Consider the following 10,120-nt stretch of genomic DNA (forward strand, 5'->3'; position numbering starts at 1 on the left):
ATCCCAGCAGGGAAACGCCCACTGCAAGGATTAAAATGGGGGGGGGAGATAATATACTAATCAGTGGCATAAACTCAATACAGGATTTATTGTGCAGATTTAATGTCCCTTACTCTGTAACTACTTGCACTTGTAATTATCATCATTAATAAACACTCTGAGGCCCGTGTTCCTGAAGATGTGTCCTCTGACAGCCGTAATTTCACATCTGTGCCTGTGAAGTGCAGCTCTGTGTGGGTTCCATTTGTATGTGCATTTGCCGGCAGGTAAGATCATTCTGTGCTTACACGTGCCGCCTTGGGCCATTGTTTCTCTTGTGTCATTTCTAAAGCATCCCAGCACTGACAAAGAGGAGGCTGGTGCTTTTGCAGGCCCAGCGATGGCCCTCCACCTTTGAGAACGTTACCCACAGCGTGGACTTTAGTCCTGTGTGTCCCTTAATCAAATAGGGGATCCGTTAATGCCGTTTATATCAGGACAGCATCTCTCTGGCAAATCCATTTAAAATCACCACTGCAGATTTCACCACGAATCTGATTCTCCTTCCACACCCCACAGCTGTTTCCAGTGTCAGGGGCAGATAGTGAAACCCTGCAGAAAAACAAAGGAAGTCACTCTCAGAGTCTAGATCTATCACATAGCTCTTAGAGCAGCGCTTCCTTGTTCTAACCTGTGGACTGGATGTGGTTTGTTTATGAGTACTTGATTTTTTTCCTGCAGAGTTCAAACACCTCACCGAGTATGAAATGAACTGGCAGGGAGAATGAGAGAGAAACAAACCACCTGTGATTGACATTAGTCGTGTTACTTAATGCATAGTAGAAACGTGCATAGATGTGGGGATAACGCTGGCTGCAAGAACTTAATCAGAATAGAATCTTGGTGGCCTGGGATAGCTGTTGTATGTATGTGACACACACACCCAAGCAGAGTTAATGAGAATGGATGCTGCCCATCTCTCCTCCACAACTTTGTTCCCTCTAGCTGTCATCTGCTCCGAGTCCGCCAGATTAATTATAAACTGTATATTCAGCTTCTGTATAGCACCTCCCATCAGCCAAACTCTTCTTCAGAGAATAACAGAGCCTCAAACTTCTGCCTTGGTTTTGTTTTTGTAGATTGCAAGCATTGTTTCACTCTTTAAGCAGGGAGTGAGGGAGAGTTAATATTACTGTAGTTCCTAGGACGCTATATGTTATTTATCAGGTGTATTACAGGGCCCTGGTCCTGAAGCAGGACCTCATTATACTAGGAGCTGTACAAACACAGAACGAAAAGACAGCCTTTCCCCAAAGAGCTTCCAACCTAAGTTTTAAGACAAGAGACAACAGATGGAGACAGACAGATGAGGGAGTACAAAGAAACAAGGAGGTGAGGATCAATGGGTGAGACGGCAGGTTGCATGCACACCTCTTGCATTGGAGTAAGACCATGTCTACACTCCAGAGCTTACAGTGGCGCAGCTGTACTGATGCACCTGTCCCTCAGTAGAATCTCTCGTGTAGCCACTCTACGCCGACAGGAGAGCACTTTCCCATCAACATAATTATTCCACCCCCAACAAGTCGGCGGCAGGAGGAGCTCTTCTGCCGACATAGCACTGTCCACATCGGGGCTTCTGTCATTGTAACTTATGTCACTCAGGGAGTGGGTTTTTTCACACCCCTGAGTGGCAGAAGTTATACCAATATCAGTGGTAGTGTGGATATAGCCTGAGACTACCATTCCAGGTGGAGATGTGCAATGGCTACTTTTTTTGTGGCTCACCTTGAAAATGTGGCCCTTAGAATGTGAAGCCTAGAGTGGCCATTCCCTTAGAGTGCCAGCTCTGAAGGAGTTTGCATCTGGCCACACGAACATCTAGAATGATCAAGTTACCTGGTTATTCCAGTCTTAAATACAAAACAGGAAATACTCACGTTGCTTGATTTAACAGGGAACCATCCACCCAAGTCAAGTTTCCCTTCGAGGTTGTCAAGTGAAGTCCACTCCAAACAGGGTATTTCCCTTCTGTGATGTTTTTTATGAATTCCTGTAATGGGCATGGCAGGGATAGTGATGAATATAATAGCCTGTAATTCACTATGGTCCAGAACCTCGAAAGTATTTAGGCTCCTTTCATTGATTTCAATTGATTTGAAGTCAATGGATGCTAGGAGCTGAAATCTCTTCAAGTATCCAGGCCTAAGCTTTGAAGTTCTGTGCCCAAAATAAATCTGAGAATCTGACCTGCAGGATCCTAAACACTCATTCTGGATGTATATTTTGTAATGAGCGAACAGACACAATTGCTGCACTATGAATTTCTACCTGTCAAGTTGTCTTCCAACTACACCTCGGTCGCGTTTGGAGCTGTACTTTTTTAAACAGTACATGCATTTAGGCCCAGATCCACAAAGGTATTTAAACCTGTGTGTACAACTTTGTGGATGTGGGCCTTCGTTTATTCTCAGGATAAACAGAAAATGGGGATAATGGTCAGTGGGATTTCACTGTTTTCAAGCACTCCATACGGCTTCTTGAGCCCCCCTCTGGTTGCCTGCAGCAGTTGTTTTAGTAATTCCTCCTCTGCCCTGATCTCTGTCGATGTGCCTAGACAGCACTCATGCCACAAATAGCTTTTATATCACCCACAGTCAGCTCATGGAGCATGACTTTCCTCTTAGCTGCAGTCTTTTCTCCAGCATCTCCAGACTTCATCACCCCTCTGACTGAACTCCTGCAATGCACTCTACTCAGCGCTCTGGAAATACCACAGAAGAACCCTACCTTAAAGGAGGAGGTCTAGAGAAGCAGCAGTGAATAGGGACGTTTGAACAACATAGCTCTGGAGAGGGGGGAATGGGATCGGGTGTGGGCTTGGAAGTGCAGAGGGTCCTGATTTCCTGTAGATCCTCCCCCAACATTCACACACATCCTGGAGGGCCCAATTGGTACTATTCTGTACGTGTGGAAGCAAACCACACCTTCTGCAGTGGAATGATTCTAGGTTCTCCTGTGGGTGTTTCATAAAATCATAGAAGATTAGAGTTGGAAGGTCCCTCAGGAGATCATCTAGTCTAACCCCAACTAAATCATCCCAGCCAGGGTTTTGTCAAGCTGGGCCTTAAAAACCTCTAAGGATGGAGATTCCACCACCTCCCTAGGTAACCCATTTCAATGCTTCTCCACCCTTCTAGTGAATTTTTTTTTCTAATATCCAGCCTAGACCTCCCCCACTGCAACTTGAGAGCATTGCCCCTTGTTCTGTCATCTGCCACCACTGAGAACAGCCTAGCTCCATCCTCCTTAGAACCCCCTTCAGGTAGCTGAAGGCTGCCATCAAATCCCCCCTCACTCTTCTCTTCTGCAGACTAAATAAGCGCAGTTCCCTCAACCTCTCCTCATAAGTTATGTGCTTCAGCCACCTAATCATTTTTGTTGCCCTCCACTGGACCCTCCATCCTGTGGAGAACTCTTCTTCCGTGAGGGGGAACCAGCTGGGCCTTCGTGAGTCTAACTTTACAGTCCAGGCCTTGGGCTGGTGGAGTTGCTAACATGGCTCCAGAATAACCAGTTGCCATAAAGTGAATGACAACCTACCTGTCCAGTGGCTGTGACTCAGGATGCCAGGTTCCATTCCCTGCTCTCCCACAGACTCACTGAGTGATCTTGGACAAGTCCCTCTGTTTCCCCATCTGCACAATGGAGAAACCGAGGCACAGAGGGAATTGCCCATCTGTATATCAGAGATCATACTGTCCCATCACCCAGGGGTGTTGAGATTAAAGAGTGGGAGGTGGTCAGATACTACAGTAATGGGTGGTGGGGAAGGTCAGATAAGCAATGCGTTTTGTTAGGTCAAGCTAGACATCTCTCCAGCTCAAGTTTCCACAGCCTACTATTACTTTACCCTCTCATCCTGGTTCTGGAACATGAGCATTTGAGAGTTCTTTGCGGAGCAGTAATCATGGCTCTCATTCCAGTTTTTGCTGTCTTTGGAAACCCAGTAGCACTTGTCCCCATGCAGCAGCCAGTTCAGGGGGCAGAGTTTGCACCCGGAGCCCTCTGGAAGGGGAAATGTAAAGAGACACCATTAATGGGACTAAAGACCCAGCAAAACAGTGGAAATGGTTCTGGAGCCTTCCTGCTAAATATTGTAACCAGGACTTTTCTCTCTCATAGAATTTCATCTGCTGAGAGAAGAGCCAGAGATGGAATAGCTGTGGGGTTGCGGGTCCAGACTGAGGGGCACCGCAGAGATGTGGGGTGTGAGGAGCCCAGGGCTGGGACAGCACGGGCTGTGGGTCAGGACTGAGGGTCACCAGTAGACCCTGGTGTGGGAGGGTAGAAAAGGGTGGCAGAGGGCCTCCAGACCCCTCACAGGTGTTTGAACATCCCTGGCCCATCAGAATCCTTTGCTCAGTAAACCTTGCTCTGAACAGTGGGTCAAATGCCACCAAAATTCCTTCTGGCTGGAGATGGGGGAGGGGAAATAATCCCTCAGTCCTCTCTCCCCCATTCTCAGCTCGTTGGCCATTTCAACACCTACAGGAATTGGTGGGGGAGGAGGGAAACCCACACCCAGCCTGATCTACCCTCATCCTTCTCTAACCAGAGGTAAGGGGAAGCCAGTAGCCTGTGTGGGAGGATCTGCTGGGTCACGGAGTAAGGCCAGAGGGGACCCTTGTGATCTCCTGTGCAGTGCAGGCTGGAGACTTTTCACCAGCTCAAAAATGTCTGCTTGAGCTGGAGCAAGGGGAGGCAGAGGCTATTCAGATGTTCATTTTCAAATCAAGGGGTCTACAGAGGAGTATACAGAGGAGCAGCCCTGAATGGCAGTAGCAGCCATGTCAGAATTAAGAGGAGTTCTCACAGCTCTCCTGAGAAAACCTTGATGATGCAGAGGATGAGGCACAGCTCTCTGCTTGACCTCCACCCCTCCAACCCCTAGCCTGTGAACAGGACCCACGTTTTGAGTCACAGGGAGTTCTTCCACAGAAAGAGAAGGGCGGGTGGACAGAGTGAGTTGCGTTTACCTGCTGAGCCATTCTGGGGTGAGTCGCACAGACGCTGTCTCAGGTGAGACACCAAGCAGTAGTCTGTACCATTTCCATTTCTCCCAGTGACCCCGTCGCTTTCGCGGGCCCTCAAGGCTGCTCCAGTCTCTGCTTTACTGCAGGGGCCCTGAAAAACTTCATAGCAACATCAGTGTGAATGACTTAGGGACTGGAATGGTGAGAACATGGCGTTGTAATAAACTATTCACAGGGGTCTATTGATTGGTGGGGAGTGAGGGGATGGATATAGGGATAGATAAATGGAGGGCTGTGAAGGGATAGATTAGCCATCTATCTATCCATCCCCCCCACATACTGCCTAATCAATGTATGGGGATAGATAGATGGCTATATAGATTAGATGGTATTGGGGTGAGATGGATGGATAGATAAGGCAGTGTGTGGGGCAATAGGATGGTATGTGGGGGAACAGATAGACAAGGCAGTACAGGGGGATGGACAGATAGACATAAGGCAGTGTGTGGGGATTAATAGATGGATGGATAGATTGTTCATTACAAATGTTCAGATCCATTCCACATTAGCAAAGGGAAAGTTATCCTGAATGGGTCATTTTAGTGTCATACATCAATGTTATCTTGCTCATGTGACATGTCATGGGGGAAGTAGCGAGTCATCTCTTAGTAACTGGAACGAAATCCTAAATCAACTTCTTGCCCAGTGGTTAGAGTGTTAGTCTTGGACCTGGGAGATTTCCCTTCTGTGTCACAAGCTTCCTATGTGACCTTGGTCAACTCACTTTGTCTCAGTGGGCCTCAGTTCCCCATCTATAAAAGGGGATAATAGCTCTGCTTCACAGGATAATTGTGAGAATTAATTCATTAAAAATTGTGAGGGGCGCAGTATTCGGGTAATGGGGGCCTAAGGCAGAATGGCATTGTGGAGGGATACAAGAATTTTGGAGGCATCACTGTACCCCCCAAACAAAAGTGGTTGTGTGGCCTTGAGCTACTCACCCCAGACACTCAGTGCCATCACAGCTCCCAGCAGGATGATGTTTCCAGCCCAGCCGACCCCCAGAGCGATCCGATGCCAGCGGGGAAATTGATGGCATTCTGAAAGATGCCATTATGACTAAAGCACCGTCTGCTAGGGCAGCCAACTCTCTAATTTGCGAAAAATGGATACTGAGCACGGGAACCTCCCCGGCCCCCTGCTCCACCTCTTCTCCCCTAAGGCCCCGCCCCTGCTCTACCTCTTCCCTTAAGGCCTCACCCATGCTCCGCCTCTTCCCACGAGGTCCTATCCTCCTGCTCATCTCCCTGCCTCACTGTTGTCCATCGCTGTTCTCACCACCTCCCTCCCACTGCCAGCTGAGCTGGGCTCTAGGGGTGGAAGGGTGAGTGAGAGAGGGGGAGTCATGCTCTGGGGAGGGAGATGGAGTGGGTAGGACGGAGGAGCCACCAATACCTCTCTTCACCAGAGCAGGGCACTTCTTGAGAGCGGCTCTTGGCTCCAGGAGTGGTTGCTGCTCCCCCCCGCCGCCCTATGCCCCCCCCGGTGGCAGAGACTGGTTACTGCATTTAACTGGACACTGCCAGGTCCCCTTTTTGACTGGACTTTCTGATAGAAAACTGGACACCTGGCAACCGTACCTTTTCTAGTATTAAGTGAGCTAATAATAATAATAAAAGGGGCTGGAGCTTAGTTTTTTCCTCCTAGTTCTGACTAAAAAAATCCTCCCATGTGGGGCAGGTCTCCCCTTAGCATGGTCCAGAGGCCAATTTGTAAAGCTGTTAGACAGAAGTATGCCATTCCTAGGAGTCCCTTTGTGACTGTCTAGCCAGCATGTTGCATTGTAAATTTTGGAACAATAGAATGGATGAAGACTATGAATTTTCAACAAAAACAAAACAAATGTTTCAAAAAATCGTCACCCAAAACTGAAATATCTCAATTTGGAAATGTTGCTGTGTTTCCTCATGGGAGCTATATCTCCTATCATGACCTATGGTCTTGTCTTTTGGGGAGGAGGAGATGTGCATCATAGAGCCTCTGGCCCTGCTGCATCATGGGACATGTGGTCCAGCTGGGGAGCCCAGCCCATAGAAGAGACTGGGGACATGAGGAAACTGAACTGCAACGCCCATGAGGCATCAGGGTAAATAGTTTTATTTTCAGACATTCTGTTTTTTAACCAAAGAACCCACACACATTTTCTGCAGAAAGCAAATGCGGTTTGCAAAAACAAATTAGTTGGCTGAAAACACAATTTCCTACTGAAAATTGATTCAGTGAAAAAATTTCAACCAGCCATTCCCGTGAATTAGTAGCACCTGGGTTTATGCATTTGTTGTCTAATATGACTCTGGATGTTCTCACTATCCATCTAAATAACAGATTATTTGTACTCCTGCTATGAGTCACGTCTCAATATTTGCTGCCCACATTTTTTCCTGCATTACCAGGCCTGCATATGTGGTTATGACATATACAAGAATGTGTTAAATCTTGTGGCACCAGCACTGGCTTGCAGCCCTGACTGGTCGTACAGTCCAGTCCCCTGTGGAAAAAACGAAGAGACACGCAGTCTTTGCAGTCTTTGCTCCTCTTTGTGCTATCTGAGCCTGTGACCTACATGAGGCTCAGCACTGTACCTGAGGTGTGAAGTGAGATCTCGGTGTGGGGAGGTGTAACTGAGCTGAACGTCCAGTTGTCACTGAGCTGAATTTGTTGCTGGTTTATGATGTCAGGTTAATTTGGTGTCAGCGCTGATGGAAACGTTGGGTGAATACTGTTGCAAAAAGGGCGAACGTTACTCTCGCATTTATTAGCTGGAGTGTGGTAAGCAAGATGCGAGGAGTAATGGTTCTAATCTATTCGGCACTGATAAGGCCTCAACTGAAGTGTTGTGTCCAGTCCTGAGTGCCACACTTTGGGAAAGCTGTAGGGAAACTGGAGAAAGTCCAGAGGAGAGAAGCAACAATGAGTAAAGGTCTAGGAAACCGAACCTATGAGGAAAGATTAATCAAACCCAATTTTTTCAATCTGGAGAAGACTGGGGGGTAGGTGAGGGGGGGGGGAAGAGGGGAGGGTGACTTGACAAGTGACTTGTTATAAAGAGGAGGGTGATAAATTGTACTCCTTAACAACTGAGGACTGGACAAAAAGCAATGGGCTTAATCCTCAGCAAAGGAGATTTAGGTTAGACGTTAGGAAAAACATCCCAACCACCAGGGTAGTTAAGCACCAGAACAGATTAACTAGGGAGGTTGTGGAATCTCAGTCATTGGAGGTTTTTAAGAACAGGTTAGACCAGCGGTTCCCAACCTGTGGTCCGCGGTCCGAGGCTATTACAGGGGGTCCGTGGAAAAGAAAAATAATAAACATCCTCACCAAGGAAATGTACACTTTCAAATAAAACTAGTAGCATGTGGTGGTCTGCAAAATGTTTGGAGGTTGAAAAGGGGTCCACACATTCGAAAGGTTGGGAACCGCTGGGTTAGACAAACGCGTGTCAGGGATGGTCTAGAAAATACCTAGTCCTGCCTCAGTGCAGTGGACTGGACTAGATGATATATCATGGTCCCTTCTGTGAAATTCTGAAGTCAATGGGAGTTCTGCTATTGACTTTAGTGGGGCCAGGATTTCACCATTGGCTGATGGGCAGGGTTGGGGATGTGCAGAATTACCGCTACTCCCCTTAGGGGATGAGGCGGATGAGAGCTTTAAAGGGCTATGCTTTAAATGAGGGACAGCAGCAGAACAGGAAGAGATGATTCAATGTCGCCTCTGAGGGGCTCCCAGTGATGGAGCCCTTGCACAAAATAAATTTGCCCCCTTGCATCCTTCAGTTGGAGAAGAGGGGCAGATTTCACCACCCCTAGAGTGGAGGGGAATTTTCTCCAAACTGCACATTGCGTGAGGTTTATGTGATCAATGCATTTTGAGCTTTGGTCCTGCATAAGAGAAGAGAGTGATTTCTCTCTATCCTATGCAGATTTGAACATCTCCGGCAGTAGACGCTGGAATCGTTACACCTCATCTCCTCTTGCTCTCAGCCCCCAGAATAGCTACCACGGCTTTCTGCATCTGACGCCCCCAGCTATTTTCATAACCAATCTCTCAACTTCTCTCCATTCTCCTCTGATCTATATCTCCGCAGCCAGACTGACAGCATTTTATCCCAGTTACTCTAGGGTACATTTAGGGTTATGCAGTTAACTCAGGGGAGTCACTCCAGATTTACACTGGAGTCATTGAGATCACAATCTGTTCCTGACTCTACTGAGTGCAGTGATCCAGATCAACTAAGATCAGACTCTGTACCTGAATCTATTGACATCAGTGGGGTCACTCCAGATTTACACAAGAGTCACGTAGATCAGAATCTGGTCCTGAGGACTCACTTTGGATTTACACCAGTATAACTGAGATCAGAATCTGGCCTTAATTCTACTTCTGTTAATTAGGCAATATTTGTGTTATAGTAGTTCCTAGAGGTCCCCCTTGTAGTGTTGTACACACATGGTAAAAGAAGAGCACCTAAGATTTTGCAGTCTAGTTTAAGACAAGATGTCACAGGAGGATGAATCAACAAGCCCGCTCCAGACTCAGACTACAGATACCAATCCAGACCCAGGAGCTAGTGCTTCACACTACACTGAGCTGAATCTAAGTGCTGTACAGTGTCCCTCTAAACTCCCCATACTGCAGTGTGCATTAGAAATATGGCATCATGACCTTTGTGATAACATAGGTAATAAAATCCACTTACCGAGGCACTGAGGAGGCTGGGGTCGGCTGAGGGGGGACGAATCTCCATGGATGTTTAAATCAGCATAGATTGTTTCTCCAGCCATGGCTGGTTCAACTGGAGGAGAATGCACACCCAGGGACCAGGGCTCTGAGAGAGGGGCAGCTTGCTTCTTTATACGTAAACTGAGACAAGTGACACATCCAACATCAGGAAGTGGCGTCAGGCAAAGGCTGCTCGGTGGTTTTTTCCTTCATCACTGAAGGCTAATAAAGACACCAAGCCCAGGTTCCGCTCTAAGGCGATTATGTTTCAGAGCCAGAATGCATTAGACTTTTTGGGGTGACAAGCATATTGTTATGTT

The 10,120-nt window shown here is 47.4% G+C and overlaps 1 protein-coding gene across 1 annotated transcript; it reads right to left on the bottom strand.

Annotated features, from left to right (window-relative positions):
• Window positions 1-431: 431 nt before the first annotated feature.
• Window positions 432-9,862, bottom strand: LOC137155690 (killer cell lectin-like receptor subfamily F member 1). Its single transcript, XM_067552036.1, has 6 exons — window positions 9,778-9,862; window positions 6,017-6,115; window positions 5,019-5,174; window positions 3,893-4,047; window positions 1,920-2,032; window positions 432-591 (listed from the first exon to the last, which is right to left on the bottom strand). The coding sequence occupies exons 1-6, from the start codon at window positions 9,860-9,862 to the stop codon at window positions 468-470; spliced, it is 732 nt and encodes a 243-aa protein (XP_067408137.1). The 3' UTR covers window positions 432-467.
• Between the last annotated feature and the right edge of the window lie 258 nt (window positions 9,863-10,120).

This window comes from Emydura macquarii, unplaced genomic scaffold (assembly GCF_026122565.2).
Source record: "Emydura macquarii macquarii isolate MOO-44397 ecotype Brisbane River unplaced genomic scaffold, CSIRO-AGI_Emac_v2 contig_1375, whole genome shotgun sequence".
NCBI lineage: Eukaryota > Metazoa > Chordata > Testudines > Chelidae > Emydura > Emydura macquarii.

Bases quoted from the DNA above. Each gene is read 5' to 3' on its own strand.
- LOC137155690 (XM_067552036.1), bottom strand. From the start codon at position 9,862: ATGGCTGGAGAAACAATCTATGCTGATTTAAACATCCATGGAGATTCG. The intron at 5,175-6,016 runs GTGAGTAGCTCA...GTTGCTATGAAG, and splicing joins GATGGCACTGAGTGTCTGGG to TTTTTCAGGGCCCCTGCAGT. The intron at 592-1,919 runs GTGAGTATTTCC...GTTTTTCTGCAG, and splicing joins TCCCTGTTAAATCAAGCAAC to GGTTTCACTATCTGCCCCTG.